We start from the raw sequence: 24,725 nt of genomic DNA on the forward strand, positions 1-24,725 counted from the left end.
CATTTTGTGTGTGTTGTTCCTGCATGTTCAATGGCCTTTCCCTATCATTTCAGGTAATTTGTCAGATATGCCAATTGGTAACATATGCATAAAATAAATTATATCAAAGCAAACAGTTTTACATAGTTTCAAGACAAAAAGAGCCAAAAGTAAGGGATGTATGGATATGAAGCCTTTGAAGCTTAGAAAGACTTGGGGAAACATGCATAAAATGCTGGAGGAACTCAGCAGGCCAGGCAGCATCCAGGCAACGAGTGCAGTTGACGTTTCAGGCCGAAACTCTTCAGCATCTTGCCTAGCCGCCAGCATTTTGCGTGTGTTGCTCAGATTTCCAGCGTCTACAGATTTTCTCTTGTTTGTGATTGAAAGACTTGGGGGAGTTCATTTATGGAGCTTCTGAAAGAGGAACTGAAAAGCAGTCCTACTAGAATTAAAGTGCATCAGTTTCTATTGAACCTTGGAGCAACAGCTGACAAATGTAAGCATGCTTGTTAAGTAAATAAAAATGTGTTTGTACTCAGGATGGATAAGAGCAGAAAGACTAAGATGAACAGAGTATTACCCCGGCTGCCTTGCTGCAGATCTTCAAACTATTCGTTGAAAGTGGCATCACAGGTAGATAGGGTTGCAAAGAAAACTTTTAGCACATTGACCTTCATAAATCAAAGTATTGAGTGCAGGAGATGGGATGTTATGTTGAAGTGATGTAAGACATTGGTGAGGCCTAATCTGAAGTATTGTATGCAACGTTGGCTACCTACTTACAGGAAAAATGTTAGGTTCAGTCAGTCTGCATTACAACAAAGCTTTTGAGCATAAGATCCCTCAAAAGGAAGTGGATTTGGCTCAGTACATCATGGGTAAAATGGTCCCAACTATTGAGCACATCTACATGAAACGTTGCCGTAGAAAGGCAGTGTCCATCATCAAAGATCCTCACCACCCAGGCCATCCTCTTTTCTCGCTGCTGCCGTCAGGTAGAAGGTGCAGTTGCCTCAAGACTCTCACCACCAGGTTCAAGAAAAATTACTAATTCTCAACCATCAGGCTCTTGAACAAACGGGGATAAGTACACATTGTGCCTGTGTACAACTACAAATTGATTAACTAAAAGCATAAGTGTGGGAGATGGCTTTAACTGGTGTATTCACATTGAGGTGAGAGAGAGAGAGAGAGAGAGGACAATGTGCGTGCATAGACAACAGCGCATGTGCAGACAACAGATCAATATGTAGTGCTAAGGGGAGGATCATCATTCTAAAAGAATAGGACTGTATATTATACTTCCTCCCACTTTAGGTTAATGGAACATAAAACTGTATATGTACAAAACATTCAATTTCCTTTTCATAAACCCATATTCCAAATAAACATGCTTTCACAATAACAGTCCATAACTAACTTCACAGTTCTAAATGTTCAGTCTTTTGGGTGGCACTCTCTTTCAGGATAGTGCCCCTGGACCTGTGCTGTGGCATCAGGTTTGGCAGGTACCTTGTCTAAGACAAAGTTCTCGGCTTGTGGTGTCACATCATCACTGAGAGGTAAGTTCAGTGACTGTAATGTGTCCGTATTGCAGTCAACTCAGGTGTGTTTTTCAGGTGAGCATCCAGCATCTGGTCCACATGACATCTCCATGTCCAATCTCCAACATCCACTGTGTACATCAGTGGTCCAGTTCTTGTAGCTATCCTACCATGTGTCAACCTTTCCTCTCAGTAGTCACGCGTTAGGACTTGCTGTCCAATCTTGAAGCTCTGTGCAGCTTCACTTGGCAACTGGCTGAACTGTTTATTCTGCACTTCCATCCATACATCTGGCTTTAGGAGGTCTATGTGAGATCTCAAATTCCTGTTCCTGAACAGCATTGCAGGTGTTTGATTTGTTGTCGCATGAACAGAGTTGCAATACACAAAGAGGAACTTGTCCACCTTGTGCTGTAGGGAAATGTTCTCCTTGTCTATTACTTTAATGGACTTCTTGAAGGTTTGGATAAACCTTTCAGCTAACCAACTTGTTGCTGGGTGGTGAGGAGCTGACTTGAAATGTCTGATGCCATTTTTCTTCATGAACACTAGGAATTCTTCTGACATGTGTTGTGGTCTTTTGTCACTCACAATTTGTTCTGGTAAGCTGACACTGATGAAGATAGTCCAGTCCTCAAAGCAGAGAAAGTCCTTGCTGAGGTGGTTGACTTCATTGGTATAACCTCCGGCCACTTCGAATGAGCATCCACAGCACTCAGGAACATGGAGTCCATGAATGACCCAGCTAAGTTAATACGTATTCTTTGCCATGGTGATGACGGCCACTCCCATGGGTGTAAAAGTGCCTGTGGGGACGCATTTTGAACATTTTGCATCCTGAACAGCTTTTGGCCAAGTTTTCAATGTGTTTATCTATTACCGGCCACCACACGCATCTCCAGGTGAGATTCTTTATCTTGGCTGTACCCAGTTGTCCTTCATCCAGATTTCCTAACACTCTGGTGCGCAGTTTAGAGGGAACCACAACACGAGATCCACAATCCACACATCAGTGTTCTTTGACATACCAACAGTTGGTCTTGTCTCACTAAGAACTCTGGAGATACAGGGTTACCATGAGCTAGCCATCCTTGCATGGTGATTTCATAGACCTTTGACAATGTCAGGTCATTCCTTGTTTCCCTTTGTATTTCGGAATTTGCTACCGGCAACTGGCCACCAATGCAGTGTGGAACACCTCTGCTAGGTCACAGTATGACGCTCTTCTTCTTCCGTTGCCATTAGTGGAAGACGTGACCATCAGTATTGCTGTGTTGTTTGGTAGCCTTGAACTCTCAGTCATAAAAGTGGGCTTCTAGAAATAGTGTCCAATGTTGTAACCGGGTAACAATCATCACTGGGATTTCCTTCCTAGGATTGAAAGGGAACACAAGGGACAGGTGATCTGTTACTGGTGTAAACTTTTGTCCATAGAGGTTGTGGTGGAACTTCCTAATTACCTATAGCCTCTTGGTTGATCTGTGTGCCATCGCATTCTGCACTTGTCTGTGATCTTGAAGCAAATGCAATTGACATTCAGATCCATCTTTCATAATGTGTGACAAAACAGCTCCAATGCCGTAAAGCATATATGTCAAACTCAAGGCCCGCGGGCCAAATCCGGCCCACAGTGGAATTATCTTTGGCCCGCGAGATAATATCTAATTACTATTAAAACTGGCCCCAGTAATCGAAGCGCCTATGGCGTATGATATGGCTAATGCTGAGTTTATTCAGGTACCAAGTTTTCAGGGTTTTTAGTGTTTATTCGGCAGTCTTGCTCGGTAGTCTTCTTCATAAGAAACGGAATTTGTAAAGTGAAATACTTTGTAGTTATAGCAGAGACTGAGACACATGAGAGCAGGCTGAAAAAACGGAGGCAACGAAAGCTGCGTTCGCATGCGTCCGACTGATCCGGCCCGCATGAAGCTGCATTTTGCTCAATCCGGCCCGTGACCTAAAATGAGTTTGACACCCCTGCCGTAAAGGGATGCATCACATGCCAGTCTGATAGGCAGGGATGGGACATAATAGGTGAGCCATTCATCAGATGTTATCAGTCTCTTTATTTCCTTGAATGCTTTTTCATATCTTTCTGACCATTCCCGCTTTGCTCCTGTCAGTGAGAGTGCTGAAGCAATGTTTGGGAGAAACCGGTGGTAGTAGTTTACAAGGCCCAAGTATCATCTGAGTTGTGACACATTTTCCAGTTTGGGTGCCTGTAGCACTTCTTCAGTCCTCATTTGTGAGATACATAATCCATGCATGTCAATGACATGTCCACAATATGATATTTCACTTTTGAAAAACTCTCATTTCTCTCTCTTTCCATGCAGACCATACTCACTCAGCCTGGCAAGCACTTTCCCAAGGTTCTAGAGATGCTTTTCATCATTTTGGCCAGTCGTGATGATGTCATCAGGGTAATATTGTGTTCCTGGGATACCTTGGAGCATTAGAACAGCCCTTAATGGGTATTGATTGTGAGGAACTTCCTGCTTGACTCCTCAATCTCCATGTCTTCTATTCATGGCAGGGGTTACTGCACAGTACACATCACCAGGTTGATGCTCACCCTGAAATTCCCATATATGCAAACAGCTCTGGCCTTCCCTTTCTTAATCACTGGGACAATGGGCGTGGTCCACTCAACCTTAGAGATAAATTCCAGATGCCTCCAATCTCTGCAGTTCAACATCCACTTTAGGACGTAGTGCATAAGGCACTGAAGGCACTTTATGGAATCTATGGAATCTTGCTGTTTCATCCAGTTCCATTCTGGCCTTCATGCCTTTGAGTTGCCAATCTCCTTCTCAAACACCTTCTCATTAACATTTAGCTGCTGTGCCAGTCTCAGAGTGGTGCTGCTGTTGCTTGTCGATGTCACACTGACAGCTTTGATTGAGTGCCAGTCTAATTGGATTTTTCTCAACCATTCACGACCAAAAAGCACTGGCCCTCCACTTTACAATACATAAAGCTCTAACTGTTGTGTATGGCCTCCATACGTCACATTTACTTTCAGTTTGCCTTTGGGAGACACTTCTTTGCCTGTGTAAGTCTTTAGCATCAGTGAGATCTTCTCTACTGCTACCTTAGAAAACAGTCTGTTGTAGTCTGGAATTCTGAACAAAGCTGACCCTGTATCCAGCTCCATTTTCAGTTTTACACCAGACACATCTATTGTGATTCATATTATATTGCAATCTGCCTCAGTAATACAATGCAGTTCTGGGCATGACAGTTCATCACTGTCTGATTCTGTTTTACATTCGCTAACCTTCTGCATTTGCTTAATTTTGTATTCGTGACTTTTCATTCGGTTGTGCTTTTTGGCTGTGTTGCACACTCTCTCTATGTGACCTTCTCTGTGACACTTTCTGCAGACTTTTTGTTTGAACCAACAGTCATTTGCATCATGGAAGGATTTGTCACATCGATAAGCTCTTCGGCTTTTTTTGCACAATTCAGGGATATTTTGTGCATTTCACATTCTGACCTCCTTTTCTGTAGTTTTGCTGAATCCTTAGTTGCAGTCTCTAACTATATTGCAATGGTCAATGCCCATTCTAAGGTTAGGTCTCTTTCGGAAAGTAGCCCCATCTGAGTACTTTGGCTGTGCATGCCACACACAAACCTGTCCCTTAATGCATCAGAAAGCCCATCTCTAAAATCACAGTACTGGGAAAGTTTGCACAGTTCTGCAATTTATTGGGAAACACATTCATCCTTTGCCTGGTTCCTTTTGTAAAATCTAAATCTCTCAGCTATTACCAGTAGTTTAGGGCTGAAGTGATTTTGTAAAATTGTAACAATTTCATCAAATGTCTTGCTTGTTGGCTTTTCAGGGGTTACTAGGTTGCATAAGAGGCTGTACATTCTTGGGCCCATTAAGAACTGTAGGGGCTTTCTTCTGCTCATCCACATTGTTCGCATTACAATACAGTTCAACCCTCTCAATATTTGACTCCCATCCTTCATTATTCTATGAAATTTATAAACATTCCTGACTGAAGCGATTGCCATGTTATTTTCACTTTAAATTCAATGCATTTTTCAATGTTACTATGTATTGTACTCGCACATTTGTTAGCGTCTGTAACAGCCTTCTCGAGCTGTTCAGCTCTCTCTGTTTTTGTCCCATAACTGTCAGTACAGTTCATGATATCTTCTGAGATTCAGGTTTGTACTCGTCACCAATTTGTTGTGTCTGTGCACTACCACATATAGATTAAATAAAAACGTGCCTGAGGGAGATGTCTTTAACATTGCAGCGAGAGACAGAGAGAGAACAGTGCGCATGCATAGACAACAGATCAATACGTAGTGCTAAGGGGGCGTTGGACATTTCTCTTAAAGAAGTAGATCCACACTTTATTACACACATTTAAGGACTCTTATATCTTGTTACTTCATGCTCATTATTTATTGCTATTTATTTGTATCTGCCTTTGCACAGTTTGTCGTCCATTGATCCTGTTTGCAGTTACTGTTCTATTGAGTTGGTAAAAAGAATCTCTGGTTTGTATATGGTGAAAGTATATACTCTGATAATAAATTTTACTTTGAGCTTCAAACTTTATTCCTTGGAACATAGAAGATTGAGAGGACATTTGATAGAGGTACACAAAATTACGAGGAGTATAGATAGCATAACTGCAAGCAGGCTTTTTCCACTGAGGCTGGTTGGGACTATAACCGAAGGTCATGGGTTAAGGATAAAAGGTGAAAAGTTTAAAGGGAACATGAGGGGAAGCTTCTTCAGAGGGTTGTGATGGTATGGAATGAGCAGCTAGCACAAGTGGTGCATGCAAGCTCGATTTCAATGTTTAAGAGAAGTTTGGGTAGGTACATGGATGGTAGAGGTATGGAGGGCTATGGTCCAGGTGCAGGTTGATGAGAGTAAGCGGTTTAAATGGTTCAACATGGACTAGATGGGCCAAATGGCCTTTTTCTGTGCTGTACTTTTCTAAGACTCTATGTCTCTATTATAGTGCAAGTTTACATCAATGGGAATGTGGAGGTATTCCGGGTCCTTTCAGCTAATGTGACAGCATTTCTGAATGAGCTTTCTCCCCCATTGTTCAATTCCCTCCAAGTGGGCTTAGTGGTCTGGATGAGTAGGATTGTCCATTCTTCTGCCCAATGGTCTTTTAGCTTCGTAGTACTGATGTTGTCAGTCATGGGATAAAAAGCTGATTGTAAAATTAGGAGAATGAAATAACAGTAGCTTTCTTCTCTGATTGTCCTGAATCTGCACCTCCTCAACATATTTTCCATGAAATTCCATTACTCATATTCTACACAAGTTACACATTTTGGAATTGAGCAGACCTATGGAACCCATGCACATCTTCTGCTGCAGGCACCTTCTTTCATAAAAGTTTAATGCACTCAAAGGAAATGCTGCCACAACCCTAAGTTCTCTTTAAACAGAAAATAAGCTAAAACAGTAAAGAGGTTCATGGGTAGCTTTATAATCAGAGATTTAAAATATCAGTTGAATGCTCACATCAAAAACGAATATTTTTCTCATCTAAAGAGCACCTCATTAGTAATGAAATACAGCTCACTCTCCTAGTTTAAGTTATGAAACAGCACTGCTCATTTATTCTGTGACCAAGTATGTATATGTCTGTGCCAGGCCGATTTACTAATGCGTGCCAAGCCACTTATTCCAATTAATGTGAGCCACACTGATTGCTTTAAAATCTCTTACCATGAAGAGAGTGGGTTTGGTTAATCATGTGTAGGTTTGTGTTTGTTATCTTATTTCAACCCTGTGTTACTACACAGATCTATTAATTGCCCCATGTACGTGTAATGATAAATATATTAAGTTATCCACTCTGTGCTTTCAGTGATTAATTGGAAGTTCTGTTGTTTAGCTCAATTATTTAGCTTTGATTGAAGCACAAAAAAAAGCCTCATATCAGTCTTTGCAGCCAACAGCTGCACAAAACAGATTTGTTTTCATAACATGCATTGCTTCACAGTCATCTCAAACAAGCTCCCTGTATGTTTACTGTGAGTCAGTGAATCTTGCAGAGCTGCAAATTGTCCGGGTACTTTGCTGAATAATTAATACTTAACTAATTATTGTGACTTTTTAAAGAATCCCAGGGATGAAACTAATATAGAGCATTAGTCCAAATAATAAATTGATGGTTTAGTTGACATGCTGCCAAAAGCATATCAGCTGAAATATTTTGCATGTTGTGTGACAAGAGGCGAGATGAAGAAAATGACACATCATTAAACTGGGTTATTTTAAGTCTGAATGGACCACCTACAGGAAGGGGTCAATAACTTTACTGGGTGTTTTTTATAGGCCGCCCAATAGTAACAGGGATATCAAGGAGCAGATAAGGAAACAGATCCTGGAAAGGTGTAATAATAACAGAGTTGCCATGATGGGAGATTTTAATTTCCTAAATATCGATTGGCATCTCCCTAGAGCAAGGGGTTTAGATGGGGTGGAGTTTGTTAGGTTTGTTCAGGAAGGTTTCTTGATAAAATATGTAGCTAAGCCTACAAGAGGAGAGGCTGCACTTGATTTGGTATTGGGAAATGAACCTGGTCAGGTGTCAGATCTCTCAGTGGAAGAGCATTTTGGAGATAGTGATCATAATTCTGTCTCCTTTACAATAGCATTGGAGAGAGATAGTCAGCATGGCTTTGTAAAAGGCAGGTAATGCCTTACGAGCCAGAATGAATTTTTTGAGGATGTGACTAAACACATTGATGGAGGAAGAGCAGTAGATGTAGTGTAAGATGTAGTGGATTTCAGCAAGGCATTTGATAAGATACTCCATGCAAGGCTTATTGAGAAAGTAAGGAGGCATGGAATCCAAGAGGACATTGCTTTGTGGATCCAGAACTGGCTTGTCCACAGAAGGCAAAGAGTAGCTGTAGACGGGTCATATTCTGCATTGAGGTTGGTCACCAGTGGGGTGCCTCAGGGATCTGTTCTGGGACCCTTACTCTTCATGATTTTTATAAATGACCTGGATGAGGAAGTGGAGGGATGGGTTAGTAAGTTTGCTGATGGCACAAAGGTTGGGGGTGTTGTGGATAGTGTGGAGGGCTGTCAGAGGTTACAGTGGAACATTGATAGGATGTAAAACTGGGCTGAGAAGTGGCAGATGGAGTCCAACCCAGATAAGTGTGAAGTAGTTCATTTTGGTTAGGCCAAATATGATGGCAGGATATAGTATTAATGGTAAGACTCGGCAGTGTGGAGGATCAGAGGGATCTTGGGGTCCGAGTCCACAGGACGCTCAAAGCAGCTGCACAGGTTGACACTGTGGTTAAGAAGGCATACGGAGTATTGGCCTTCATCAATTGTGGAATTGAATTTAGGAGCCGAGAGGTAATGTTGCAGCTATACAGGACCCTGGTCAGACCCCACTTGGAGTACTGTGCACAGTTCCTGTCACCTCACTGTAAGAAGGATGTGGAAACCATAGAAAGGGTGCAGAGGAGATTTACAAGGATGTTGCCTGGATTGGGGAGCATGCCTTATGAGAATAGGTTGAGTGAACTTGGCCTTTTCTCCTTGGAGCGAAGGAGGAAGAGAGGTGATATAAGATAATGAGAGGCATTGATCGTGTGGATAGTCAGAGGCTTTTTCCCAGGGCTGAAATGGTTGCCACAAGAGGACACAGGTTTAAGGTGCTGGGAGTAGTTACAGAGGAGATGTCAGGGGTAAGTTTTTTACTCAGAGAATGGTCAGTGCATGGAATGGGCTGCCAGCAACGGTGGTGGAGGCAGATACAATAGGGTCTTTTAAGAGATTTTTAGATAGGTACATGGAGCTTAGTAAAATAGAGGGCTATAGGTAAGCCTGGTAACTTCTGAGGTAGGGACATGTTCGGCACAACTTGGTGGGCCGAAGGCCCTGTATTGTGCTGTAGGTTTTCTCTGTTTCTGTGTTTACTTTTCTGAAGTCTTTTATTTTTGTATGCAACTTTCCCTACCAGCGCACTTTATTCCTTCTCACATTAACTGCTATTTCCCATTAGTTCTTCCTCTCAATTTTCTACTATTTCTTCAGAGTTTAGTCATCTTTCCCTATTGTTTTCATGTTTATATTCGCCTTGCACCTGGACTTCCAGAAGGTCCCTGTAGCATGCTAATATGTACCACACCAAAATAACTACCTTTTCCCTATGACCAATACTCAATGCTTCACCACAAATTTCCTCTTGAAAATTTCATCCGGCTGAAATCGTGTTTTTAAAAGACCAAATGCAGGAGATGGGATTATCATTTCCATGTAAGTACTAATGTGAAAATTCCTGTACATATGACAGTGCAACACAGCTTAATGCATAGAAGAATATGCAACTGTTGTTTATTTTTTAATCAGGCTTGCAGAATAAAATGGATTCAGTCATGAAAAAATAAATAAAACTGTTAATTGTTGCAGAAAAATGTAAGAGAATAATGGGAAGATCATAACAAAGCAAATTCCTTTTGTTTAATTAATGGGATTCACGAGTTTTACATTAATGAACTGGCAGTCTATATGGTGCTATATTTTATTGTCTTGTAATGGGTCAGATTTTATACAACATATCTGTGATATTATAATTAATACATGCAGACATTTTGTGCAATCCTATTACACCTGCCACAAACAATCATCAATTTCTTTTCATATTGTGAAAAATGAGGTAATCTTGCATGAGATATTCTGTCTCTCCCATTATAAAGTGATTTACGGTTATGAAGCATTGTGTTACTCTGATTATGTAGTTTATGTCACATACACATGGAGAGTGGTTCAGCTGCCTGTTGTATGAAAACTCCAATATTTTCACAACCTCAAAGCAACATTCACCTATATTAGTTGCACTATGTAATTGGATACACAGAAAGTCATGGAAATTTGGTCAAAGTTAAAATAGAACATAGAACAGAGAACAGTTCTTTACAAGAACAAGCCCTTTGACCCACATTGATGTGATGAACCAAATGAATTAGTAATCAAATGGCCAACTAAACTCATCCCTTATGCCTACACAATGCCCAGATGCCTCTATTTTTCTCATATTCATGTGTCTATCTAAATGTCTTCTAAATGTCCCTTATGTATCTCCCTCTACCACCATCTCAGGCAGCACATTGTAGGCACCCATCACACTGTGTCAAATGAATTGCTTCTAACAGCTTTAAAACCTCCACCTCTCACCTTAAATGCACATCCTCTGGTTGTGGACATTTCAACCCTGGTAACAGGATACTCTCTGTCTACTCTCTGTGTACACCACCCATAATCGTATAAAGCTCTGTCAGATCTCTCCTCAGCCCCTGCCACTCCAGAGAAAACAACCCAAATTTGTCCAATCTCTCATTATAGCACATGCCCTCTAATCCAGGCAGCATCTTGGTAAACCTCTTCTGCACCCTCTCCAAAGCCTTCACATCATTCCTTTATAGGGGTGTCCAGAACTGCATGCAATCCTCCAAATGTGGCCTAACTGGAGCCTTATAGAGCTGCAACATAACTTCCTGATTTTTGAACTCTGTGCCCCAACTAATAAAGGCAAGGATGCTATTTACCTTCTATCAACCTGTGTAGTCACTGTCAGGGAACTTGGACCCCAAGATCCCCCTACTCATCAACACTGTTAAGGGTCTTGCCCTTTACATCTGACCTACCAAGGTACAACACATCATGATTGGCCAGGATAAACTCCATCTGCCATTTCTATGCCCATATCTTCAACTGATTTATATACTGCCATACTTTTTGTCAGTCTTCTATGCCGTCCACAACACCACCAATCTTCGTATCATCTACAAACTTACTAACCCACCCATCTACATTTTCATCCAGGTAATTTATATACATCACAAACAACAGAGGTCCCAGTACAGATCCCTGCGGAACACCAGTAATCACAGATGTCCAACTAGAATATGCCCCTTCAACCACCAGCATCTGTCTTCTATGGGCAAACCAGTTCTGAATCCAAGCAGCTAATTCACCATTGGTCCCATGCATCTTAATCTTCTGGATAAGCTTCTCATGAGGGACCTAGTCAACCACCTTACTAAAATCCATGTAGACAACATCCACAGATTTACCTTCATCAATCGCCTTGTCAAAATACTCAATTAAGTTGGTAAGACACAACTTGCCCTGCACAAAACCCTGCCACTCTCCCTAATTAGGCCATGGTTTTTCAAATGCTCATAAGTCCTATCCCTAACAGTTCACTCTAGTAACTTCCCTACCACTGATGTGAGACTCACCAGGCTGTAGTTTGCAGGATTGTCCCTTGTTCCCTTCTGGAACAATGGAACAGCATGTGCACCAGTCCTCCGGAATCTCGCCCATGGCTAGAGAGGACACAAAGATATTGGTCAAGGCCCCAGCAATCTCTTGCCTCTCTCAATAACCTGAAGTATGTCCCATCAGGCTGTGGGGACTTCTCCATTTTAATGCTCTTTATGAGACTCAATATTACTTTCTCCTGGATTTTGAAATGCCCTAGCATATTAATACTCTCAGCACTGATCCCCCTACCCTGCACATCCTTCTGCTGTAAAGTATTATTAATGACCTCACTCACACCCTTTATATCCAATCAAATTCACCCCCACCCCTTTATCTTTGAGTGGTCCCACCCTCTCTCTAGTTATCCTCTTGCTCCTGATGTATGTATAGAATTTCTTGGGATTCTCTTTAATTCTACATGCCAAGGACCCTTCTTGAGTTCTTTTCAGTGTGTTGACATTGTGTATTAATGTATATAACATACATTAATGTGTATTAACACAAACGTGCAAAAATCAGCAGATGCTGGAAATCCAAAGCAACACACTCAAAATGCAGTCCTGATAGATAGATAGATAGATAGATAGATAGATAGATAGATAGATAGATAGATAGATAGATACTTTATTCATCCCCATGGGGAAATTCAACTGTTTTTTCCAATGTCCCATACACTTGTTGTAGCAAAACTAATTACATACAATACTTAACTCAGTAAAAAAATATGATATGCATCTAAATCACTATCTCAAAAAGCATTAATAATAGCTTTTAAAAAGTTCTTAAGTCCTGGCGGTTGAATTGTAAAGCCTAATGGCATTGGGGAGTATTGACCTATTCATCCTGTCTGAGGAGCATTGCATCGACAGTAACCTGTCGCTGAAACTGCTTCTCTGTCTCTGGATGGTGCTATGTAGAGGATGTTCAGAGTTTTCCATAATTGACCGTAGCCTACTCAGCGCCCTTCGCTCAGCTACCGATGTTAAACTCTCCAGCACTTTGCCCACGACAGAGCCCGCCTTCCTTACCAGCTTATTAAGACGTGAGGCGTCCCTCTTCTTAATGCTTCCTCCCCAACACCTCACCACAAAGAAGAGGGCGCTCTCCACAACTGACCTATAGAACCTATGAAGGATCACAACTCGAAACATTGACTGTTTACTCTTTTCCAAAGATGCTGCCTGGACCGCTGAGTTCCTCCAGCATTTTGTGTGTGTAAATGTGTATTAATATTGCTTTCTGCTAGCTCTGCAGTTCAAATGCAATACATTGTTAGTGAAGGGGAATCAGACAATTTGCCTTGTCAATGGAGAATGTGAGTAAGGCAATTAAAATTTCTATGCTTATACCAAAGTGGTTTTCCTGAGCACAGGTCATGCAAGTAAGAATGAAGGCATGGAAGCATGAAAATGTTATCCGTTGGACCAATCAGAACAATGATGAGTTAGTAGGTACCCATGAGTAACCATGATCTTCATTTCAGGTTTGCTGTTCCCATTAGCTCTAAGATTACTGCATAAACAGTGCAAAAAAAAAAGCAAAAGAAGAAGAATATTTCAATTCTAATTTGCATATCTTCCTATGTAATCATTCATTACCTGGTTCATGTTCTCCCTGGGGATGGTGTAAGGATGACCACAGATGCAAAAGCAAGTCATATTCCTTTTCTAATTTATCGTTTTTGCATTTATTCAATAGAACATAAAACAATGATATACGAACCCAACACCCCATCAAAACCCAGGGTCCTTTTTTGATGGTATTCAATTGCCTTGCTACTTTTGAAAAGAATACTAATAGAATAATATTGTATAGAAAATACAGAATCAACCATATTATTTTGGAATGACTGCACATCAGCATGAAGACCAAAGATCTTGTTCATATCTGTTCCAAATCAATCAATTCAACCCTAGCTTTACTGACCACGAAACACACAAATATTTGAATGCATGATGAAAACATATTAAATGTCATCTGAACTTATTTGTACTCATTTTAAAGCTATAATATTAGAAAAATGAGATCTAACTTAGGGGCTAACATTCTGAAGTCCTGAATGCCTGAAAATAATCCGCAAACAGGGCCAGAATTTACAGGTTAGAAAAGGAGGATTGGTGATTGGTTTATTATTTTCACTTGCACAGAAATACAACATAAAGGATGCCAACCAGACAGAGCACTCCACTCATAAATATATCAAAGTAATACAAACAGAAAAGAATAGAATGCAGAATGTAACAGTAAAAAATAAATTGCAGTGTAGGGCTATGATGCGGGAGGTCAAGAGATCAAGAATTCAGCTTCATCATACAAGAAGTCCTTTCAGAAGTCTTACAAAAGTAGGGTGGAAGCTGTCCTTGAGTGTGATTGTACATTTTCTCAAGCTGTTGCATCTTCTGTCTCACTGGAGGGGCAGAACCTGGGTCCTTCACTATGTTTGCTGCTTTCCCGAAGCAGTGGAATGTGTAGACAAAGTCCACGAAGGAGATTTTCATGATGGACTGGCTATGTTCACAGCTTTCTTGGGCTGAATAGTTGCTCTACTATGCTGTAATGTATCTGTGGTGCATCTATAAAAATTGGCGGGAGTCATCGGGACATGCCAAATTTTCTTAGACTTCTGAGGAAGTAGGGTTGCTCCTGTGTTTTTTTTTGGCCATAGCAACTATGTAGCTAGATCAGGACACATTGTCGGTGATATTTACACCTTTGAATTTAAAACTCCCAGCTATTTCCACCTCAGCACCATTAATACAGAGAGGGGTATGTACTCTACCTCCATTTCCAGAACTCAACAACCAGCTCTTGGCCACTTCTCCATGCAGACGACTTTGTTTTCAATGGAGCTGTATAATGCTTCCAAGGTTGATGTGCATTGTTTTTCCATTCTGACTGTATTGAGACATTGTTGGTGGCCCTTCTTGGAGCAGTACAGACATAGTGGTGGTGATGCTTCCATTAGTTATTAAACTTATTAAAGATGAAAATGTGTCACATCCATGATGTGTAAATACCTAAGAGTGTCCATATGTTCATATGTGGTTTTTTTTGTTATAATGCTACAGCCTTGAGAGACTGTTGCTGTGAGGACCCAGAAGTCCTTTAAAGAGAAATGGCAGAATCGAGATGTATAATTAACAGAGATGTTGATTTTTCATTTGCTATACAAGTAATTGTGCTGTTTCCAGTATACTGCTGATTAGATATAAAGATTGTATTTTGTATTCTAAATATGGTAGGTGCTGTCACTGCAAAGGAAAAGCTGCACACCACAATAATTGAAATGGAGGTTGAGGATCAGGTACATTTAGTATATTGAAGAATTATTTCACCCTTTTCACAAGCACTCAGCCAGTTCCGTCTCTCTTCCGCCAAGGACATTGACAATTAACAACATCTCAGAAAGGCAACATCCATCATTGAGGACTCCCACCATCCAGCCCATGCTGTCTTCTCATTGCTGCAAACAGGAGGGAGGTACATGAGCCTAAAGATTCACACCTCAGTTTCCACAGCAGTATCTTTCCCAGTACCATCAGCTTCTTGAACTGACCTGAAAATCCTACTTCTAACTCAGACTATATTTCCTTCAATTTGCAATAATACTATTTATTTATGTTTATTTTGTCAAGTAAATTATGTGCAATTTATGCTAATTTAAATTTATGTACTTTATAATGTATATTTATATGTTGCTACTGCAAAAAGCTAATTTCAAGGCATTTATACCCTAGCTGTGTACTGTATGCCGATGACAATGAACTTGAATTTGAATTGAGCTTGAATAAGAAAAACTCAACAAACCAGGTTATTAATGTAATAAACTGATTATATGAATAAAAGTTTCATTTATATTCTGCTGTCCCACCCCTAAAAATTCCTGTGGGAAAGGAACAAATGCCAACTTGTTCTGATCTGTTTTATTTCCACTAATCTGGTCCTGTGAGTTGCTGGGGCTGACATGTAAATAGGATGGTGCCTCTGCAGGAGATCTGGGACCTGAATAAAGAGGGCAAGCAACTACACAGATCCTGGGCTGCTTAACCTGAAATGTTCTGAAGTTGACAACCACAAATACTGAAGAAAAGTAATAGGTGATTCAATATCAAAGCTGATTCAGAATGAAAAATAAATGCAAAAAGAGATTGGGGTGGAGAAAAAAAATGATATGAACTAAGTGTTTTTATAAAATCACCAACAATTAACACCTGATAGAATGAGATTGCACAACAGTAAAAGCCAATTTTCAGTGACAGAGTGTTTAATTGGAAGTAATTAACACTCATCCTGTTGTTTAAAAGATTAAAATGGACTTAACTCTCTGTGGGCAGTTTACCTTTCATCTATTTCCTAAATACAGGAAATTAACTTTGTTCAAATTAGCTTCATGGAAAGCTAACAATGAAATGCTGTTTTCATGAAGCCAACACAAAAAGAACTCATCCAAAGCAAGTGTAATTATATACATGAGGTGCCCAGGTTGTAGTGGCACTTTCAGCAAGACATTTGGAACAAAAGGTATTTACATTCACGTTTCCCTTCATTTAAAGGTTTCCTCACAACATCCATATACCGAGTATTTCATCGGGAAACCACATGTTTGGACAGTTGACTACAATGATACAGAAGAACTGGCAGCTGTCGTTAGAACAATTTCAGTAACCAAGGTTTGATTCTATTTCAAACAATGTTAACTTTAGTTTTTAACCTATAATGTAAAGATGGCAGCCAGAATGATATATATTGGCCTGGGTTTTCCAGTCAACAATGAAGTTTTGGTACTCCCCAGTATGACCATGGGAACAGTTGCCTGAACATACTAAGCAGGCTCTGAATTATCAATTTCTCTATTTCTGCTGTTAATTAAGTTCTGTCAGCAGGCGTAGAGTTTTCTGAAGTCGAACATGCACAACCATCAAGTGGATTTAGTAGCTGATTAGATTAAGAATACTCAAAATACTAAGTAAAAAGGTGGAACTTAACCATTTTAGAGATATATAAAGATTAGGACATAGATGAATTTGAAAGAGTACAGAGAAAATTCACAAAGATGTTGCTGGGATCAGAGGACCTGGGTTATAAGGAAAGATTGAATAGATTAAGACTCTGTCCCTTGGAACGTAAAAGATTGAGGGGAGGCATACAAAATTATGAGGGGTATAGATAGGGTAAATGCAAGAAAGGTTCTTCCACTGAGGTTGGGTGGGGCTACAACTAGGGGTCATGGATTAGGGTGAAAGGTGAAAAGTTTAAGGGGAACATGAAGAGAAATTTCTTCACTCAGAGGGTCATGAGAGTTTGGAACGAGCTGCCAGCACAAGTGGTGCATTTGAGCTCAATTCCAATGTTTAAGAGAAGTTGGATAGGTTCATGAATGGTAGGGGTATGGAGGGCCATGGTCCCAGTGCAGGTTGATGGGACTAGGCAGTTTAAATGGCTTGGCATGAACTGAATGGGCTGATGGGCCTATTTCTGTGCTATATTTTTCTATGACTCTACAAGTCTATGAGGGGTTGTGGCAGAAGTTAAAGTTATCATGAATAAACTTGAGCAAAACAATTATGTTATAAAATATGTAAATTTTAAATGTTTTTTATGGGATACAGGCTCCAAACATAAAAACGCTTTTTCATGACCAGACAGGCTGTGTACCATTAATTGGGGCTTAATGTGCAGATAAAAGTTCTATTGCTCCTCATTCAGTACTGAACATTTTCAATTTTTCTTTTACAGTAGGAATAGTGGATGAAACATTCTTATAAAAGCAATAATTTCTAATTGATTCTACGAAGTCTGATATGATATGGAAAGTTTTAACTAGCAGAACTGTCTAGATTTCTGCAAGTACATACTCAGAATCTCTTGTCAGATTTCTTCTAGTATAACAGTAGCTGCTTGCAACAGCATCATTCTCATTATATTTTTGAGCTCAAACTTTAAGGTTGCATTTTGCTTTGAAGTTGATATAAAGTATGTTGAATAGAGTTTAACCTCATTACTTTTGGAAGTTACCCTATTTCCAGTCCATCATGGGTTCTGCAATTGAACTGAACTACAAGTAATTATTGTTCACAGGAAACTATACTCTGTACAGTCTATTGTGTCTCTGAATGGCAAAAGTAGCAATGGTGAAATAGCACATGTCAAAGAATGAATACAGCAACACAGTATTTTATTCAAATTTTGCAGGGTTTTGTTCAAATAGTGTAATCTTTTTCCATTGTTTTCCAGTAATTTTATACATTATCTAGGTATTGGCTTTCACCCTTCTTAGGTTGACTAAATGAGTGTTGCATATAGACTAATGGCCAAAATAGTGAAACTGGCTGAAACTACACTATAACAAGTGTGAAGTGTTGCACTTTGGCAGGACAAACTAGGGAGGACTTACATGGTGAGCGGTGGGGTGCAGTTGAACAGACGTATCTGGGAATACAGATCCATAATCCCTTGAAAGTGGCATCACGGGTAGATAGGGTCATAAAGAATCATAAAGAAAACTCCTGGCACGTTGGCCTTCATAAATTAAATACTGAATACAAGAACTGGGGTGTCATGTTGAAGTTGTATAAGACATTGATGAGACGTAATTTGGTGTTTTCTGTTCAGTTTTGATCACCAACCTACAGAAAAGATGTAAACAAGATTGAAAGAGTGCAGAGAAAATTTACAAGGATGTTGCCAAGACTTGAGTACCTCAGTTATAGGGAAAGGTTGGACAGGTTAGGACCTTATTCCATTGAGCATAGGACAATGAGGGGAGATTTGACAGGGGTAGACAAAATTATGAGTGGTATAGATAGGTAAATGCAAGCTGGCTTTTTACACTGAGGTTAGGTGAGACTAGAACTAGAGGTTGTGGGTAAGGGTAACAGGTAAAATATTGAAGGATAACCTTAGGGAGAATTTCCTCACTCAGATGGTGCTGAGAGAGTAGGGTAATGTAAGGGGTGACAGATGACACATACTGTTCATAATAGAAACTGTTCTGTAAAATTCACCAACACCATCAGTGAGTTATTGTGTTTACTTTAAGAGACGACATCTGATGTAATGACATCAGTGTAAGGCAACTGCTTTTGGTTTGTTCTCAATGGAAGTAAAGGGCTGCAGCTTTTGTTAAGCATATCAATCAATTCTTGTGTGTTTTACTCACAAAATCCTACAAGAGTGTGCAACGAGCTACCAATGGAAGTGGTGGATACAGCTTCAATTTCAATATTTAATGGACCTTTGGACAGGTACATGGATGTGAGGGGTATGGTCCGGTGTAGGTTGATTGGACGAAGCAGATTACGAGGTTGACACAGACTAGATGGGCTTTCTGTGACACTAACAATTTACACTCAGAATCACATGCTGAAACAGGACGCTGGTAATTCCTGAGAGAAACTACTTGAAAATTTCCACTTGTCACATATTTGTCAATATGAGCAATGGTAAGAATATCAGTCCGTAAAGAAACTTTCCTTTGGTGCAACCACAAAGCAATTGCATGAACATGGTGATCTTCTGTATGTGCAGTCACCCCATGCATAGTCACCTGCTGTGATGAGATTTTATTCCACAAGAAGCCCCAAACCACTGCAATGTGCAATGTGGGCCATCACTTCATTTGCTGAGGCTGCAATTACTTGGAGCAGCTCTGCTGTGCATCATTTTAGCAGGCTACCATCAAGGACTAGAACAATAAGTAATGTGCTTTCAGGTATTGAAACTACGTCTGTCAAGCTCTTTGTGCAAGACAGCAGAATCACAGACATCCCACCCTGCAAAAACTCATTTCAGGGAGGTAGCACCCCTGCTCCCCCCCCCCCCCATATGCCGCCCTCCAGTCGACCTCCAAGGGTGTATGTAATACTTTGTTTAGTGATTTTTGTCTAATCTGTAAACCAAGTTGGGTATATGCAGAAAATGTGACATTAAAATATGTACTTGTATTTTCATGGAGTTGTTTTTATATTCTATTACAACTTTAAGCAAGTCTACAGGGAGTTTGGCCTCATCATGTAGAACATCAACAGAGTAGCTTGTTAGCAGCCAGCCAGCTAGTTTAAATAACGTTAGCTATGCTAATAACCAAATGACACCTATTAAACTCACCTCAACATATCTTTTACATTTTAACCCACCATAGGCAATAGAAAAGTCACTGTTGCAAACAGTGCAGCGAGCAACACTGTCATTATTTTTGAGGTCGACTATAAAGCCCACCCACAGAGAAAACTGATAGGTCTACTTAGCACGAAAAGAGACCAATCAGGATGCTCCCCCTCACTCTCGCTCTTCCTCTTCCTCTCCCTCTCAAAAAAATCGAGTTTCCAGAATACTGTATATAATTTGCGAGCACCAGGGAGCTGCTATCAATATGCGGGAGATTCCCAGAACTTCCAGGAGAGTGGGATATCTGGAATCAAGACCATTTAATTGGCATCTCATGGAAATCCCAGTACTCTGCACTCTTAGTTCCTTAGCAATTATTCAATAATGAAGATTACACACAATAAAACTCCAATTTCTAGCATGCACAATATGTAAAAAGATTAGTTTCATGACTAGCAGCAGAAAAAAATGGCATGTGGAGAAGCCCGAGTCAATTTCACCAGCATTTATTATCTAACCCAGATCTAATTATTTTGATGCATGATTTGTTCATGATAAACTAGTGCTAATCTTGGCCAACCCAACCACCCTCTTCTCATCCCTATCAAATACTCTCCTCCAAGCTGAGACAGCTTTTCATGTCTCTCAATATCAGAGAGCCTTCCCAGTGTGAAGTCTTGTTTCTAGTGCATGCAGACCAAAGTCCCTGTTCCCAGGGAATAGCTGGCCTTGGATCAGAGCCAAATTGAACATTTTACAATGTATGGCCTCTCACGCACGTTTTAGTTTATTTGCTTGAGTGGATATTTGTATTTCCTTGATGGTCTGTATTATTCTTTTGCAATGCACCAGAAATTTCAATCAGGTTTTGTTTATTTCATTCATTATTTTACCAAAAAGGGGCTGGAGTAATATAAACAGATTCCTGGGGAGTGCAATTTGACTTGGAGGTAGTTTCAAAATAGACAGTGGCAAATTGGCACTCTGTGTTATATCTCTTATTCCTTATCATTCGCTTCATTGATAAAGGAACAAGACTGAATGAAAAACAGCCAAGTATCTCCCTACCTGGTAGCCATCCTGATTGATGAGTTTGTCTTTTGTACAGAGAATTCCCCAGAGGAAGACAAAGCAGGTAGCAGTTCTACAGCTCATTCACGGTCACTCTTTCTGCACTATTTCCAAGTTAAATTTTATTGCTTGTTTTTTTTCTCTCTAAACCAAATCTATGGCAAATTAATCATGTTCCCTTGGGTTCAGGAGCTTTTTAATTCAAGGTTTGCCCTGTATTTAAATGTCCTTGCTGATGACATGCATGCATGCAGTTTGTGGTGTTGATCTGTAATTAACATTACAAATCATGTCCATGCTTCAACATTTTTAGAGGTTAACACAAAGTCATTGAAAATCATTTTGAAGAAAGACCAGCACAGCCTATGTTCAACTTCTTGGCCAGTGCATTAAAAGACAAAAACAGGGTATATTTACACAATTTGTACATTTTTTTTCTGGGCAAATCAGTAACAAAAACAGGTGAATCCAATATTAATGGAGTCACTAATAATCCAATGTTAATCAGCCCAGACAAAAATCACTGTTTTCCTTGTAACAGTTGTTTGTGACAAGAGGATTGGGTTTAGAAAAATTGATGTGATGTAATTCTCCAGATCAAGGTTCAAGAGGTTCATGATTGTTTAATGTCATCTCCAGTAATCAAGTTTAAAGAAGAACAAAAAAGACACAATAATATAAAGAGCACAACTTTTAAAAAACACATTGACTATAAATACATAGGATAGCTTATATATATTGACTGTATGTCCATAAATTGAGACTTGGGCACATGACTGTCTGTACATAAGATGACTGACATGAATGATAAAATAAAGGTGGTGGGGTAGAGTGTGGAGGAGTTGATCTGCCTTACTGCTTGGGGAAACTAACTGAGGGAAGATACTGATAGAAAGAAGGAAGTTCAAGAGCCATATTTGTCTTCCAACAAATGTTGCTGTGGGGTAACCCACTCTCAATGAAAGAATAAAGAATAAATATTTTCTTAACATAAATTACTCCCAGCTGAAGAATAATCTGCATTTGACAACTTTAACAGGTGCATCCTTGCTCATGATTTCTCTTCCATGTTTCAATTAGTATTTAGATTTCAACTCAAGAGTTGGCTTGGACCTCCTTTCATGGCTAGATAATGCAGTACACCACTAACATCCATCCATCATACAACACAGAACACTTTTTATATACAATTAAATTCTTGCATTTTACCTTATATTAGAAGCTATAATTCCAGAAATTAGTCCTCATTTCTCAGGAAACAAATTGAATACATGAAAGATCAACTATTGTTATATAGCAGCAAGAAGTTGTTGCAAAATTTTGGTGGTCATACAAGTTTTGGATTTATCTTTTGATTAGTTCACTGGGCATGTGTTTTTTTGAGGGGGTGGGGGCATCCTGTCACTGAATGACAATCTAATCTGTGTGGATAGTGCGTGTCATTGACCTCTGAAAGAAGTTGTCCAGATGTTTTAGTGGCCCTGGACTGTTGATTTTTTTTTTGACTGTTCACCTGTGCTTTCCATCCAGACCTGTCTGTAGGGGAATATGGGAACACAGAAACAATGCAGTTATTAAGCAGGCTGGGGCATTGATTAAGTTAAAGAATTCTCATAGATGACGAACCAGGAAGTACAAAGTATGGACTACTCTTTCTATTTATTTTTCAGGAATAGCATTAGTAGCTGAAGATGGACTTAAGTTAGAAGCTAAAATATCGCAAACTTTAAATAAATTAAATTTAAATATAATTAATAAAAAATTGGCTTTTACCATTGAATAACAAACAAGGTAAAAGATATTGTCAGATCTGCAGTTTTGTACACTTACTCAATATGACCTTGAAGCATAGCAATGAAATACTGTTGTACCAAATTATCACATGCTGATGCAAACTCAGTGCTAAGTGTTAGTTCTAATGCATAGAGGCATTTTGTCCCCAGTGTGCATTTAATTTTGACTCCAAACTTAGCCGCAGGTGAATAGTAATAAATTTGAGAAAGTAAATACGTTTGTACTTGAAAAATAAGTGATTTGAAAAGTCACCTGTGATGAAGAAAGATCGGGTGTCTCAAAGAGACTGGGAAAAAAATCAAATATTGTTACACAGATGTAAGCAGCAAACTGAAATATCTCAGTATCCTTTAATGATCTAAGTATGTTTATTTCCTCTTAATTATATTACAGGCTTCTACTATGATAAATATATGCATTCTAGCTCATCCTTAAACTTATAAGGTATAATAAAGTTGTTTAATGACAGCTAGAAGTTAAAGAACACAAGACAAGGGCATTTAATTTTAAAATGGTGAATTTATTCTGGTTTGGCACTGCAGCTATTATGTATCTGTCTGATGGCATTAGGAAGAACTGACGTGATGGAGTTCATTGCCCAAAGTACTGAAGTGAAAAGAGTTCATTATATTTCACTCAAACATACAGGCCCATAATTGAGAACTCTCTATTTCAGGATATGCTTCAATTATCAAGAAGTATCCAAAGCAGGCTTAGTGAAAATGTTTTAATTACCTTCTATTTATGCCTGGCAAATTAATTTACACATAGCAGTGGAATGTTTATAAATGTGGTACAATTTTAATTAAGCAAATTAATTACCTATTATTAAATTTAGTCCATATAATATATTATTCATCTAATTTCATCTAACTGTGATACATTATTTTCTGCTTATTAGGTTGAACCTTATCTTCCTTATGAATTTACTTGTGAAGGAATGCTGGAACGTGTCCATGCTTACATCCAACACCAGGTCTGTCAATCAAGTTCTCTTTCTCTTCTTTCAGGTCTCATCCTACATTTTGACAAGCGTCAATCTACTAAGTCTATGCCAGTGTGTTTTAAACCCATGAATATCCCCAATGTTTGATAATATGGAGGTGTTATTCATAAAAGTTTAAATCTTATCAATTCTCTCATATCTTCAACGTGAAAATAGAAAGGAAGTTTTTTTTAAGGATTCAAAATATTTCACTTTGGCACTAGCCGAAATTTTGTGGTGATTCCCCAGTGAACAAGTTACTTCTCTTCTTGTAACAGTCATGGAAGTTCCTGAAGTAGCAATCACCTATTCACCAGTGTCCTGCCACTATATACTGATGCTAGAGTCATGGGGATTTGGGCACTTTGCCCTGCACTTACACTCCAAGCTCAGTATGAAGATCTGTGCCAGGTAGTATCCAGTGCAGGAAATGCTTTCCATTAATTTCAATGGAAGAGACTGGTTGAAAAGGACTTGGGTAAGTAATACATAATTAATTAAAAATTTTCATTAATTGTTTGAATTTGTATAAATCATTTATATAAATCTTTTTGGGGTTTGGATTTTTTAAATTTTGCTCTTAATAGTGTATCTTTTGATGGCATTTGAAAATTTTAAATATTTTTGGTGTCAGTAAGATTTGCAGATAGTGGTCAAAAGTTTTTTTTCAGCTGTCTCACGGGTGGGGCTTGTTCTACCTCTTTCTCCACCCCTATATGTCTAACCACTTATCACCTTCCCCTCCATGTGAGCGTATTATATCGCAAAAAGCCTTGTCAATATGCAGAACCACAACACAATGAAAGAAGCTCTTTCTAGCTCTTGACCTCCATCTGGGAGTTGGTGGAGACAAGTTACATTTTTAATGGAGGTCCATGGTAATTGTTGGCAACTTTACACTGAATATGATTTCTGAGTCTATATTACAGGCTTGTACATGTTGGATCATTGAACA

General features: G+C 39.4%; 1 protein-coding gene across 3 annotated transcripts in view; it reads left to right on the forward strand.

The window, feature by feature from the left end:
• Window positions 1–24,725, forward strand: part of LOC140714637 (alpha-1,6-mannosylglycoprotein 6-beta-N-acetylglucosaminyltransferase B) — an 888,843-nt gene that overhangs the window by 845,280 nt on the left and 18,838 nt on the right. For all 3 annotated transcript variants that reach the window (XM_073026014.1, XM_073026016.1, XM_073026015.1), the window contains exons 14-15: window positions 16,368–16,484; window positions 23,687–23,761. In XM_073026014.1, the coding sequence (XP_072882115.1) occupies window positions 16,368–16,484; window positions 23,687–23,761 (192 nt within the window). The remainder of the gene's footprint in view (window positions 1–16,367; window positions 16,485–23,686; window positions 23,762–24,725) is intronic.

This window comes from Hemitrygon akajei, chromosome 22 (genome assembly GCF_048418815.1).
Source record: "Hemitrygon akajei chromosome 22, sHemAka1.3, whole genome shotgun sequence".
Taxonomy (NCBI): domain Eukaryota; kingdom Metazoa; phylum Chordata; class Chondrichthyes; order Myliobatiformes; family Dasyatidae; genus Hemitrygon; species Hemitrygon akajei.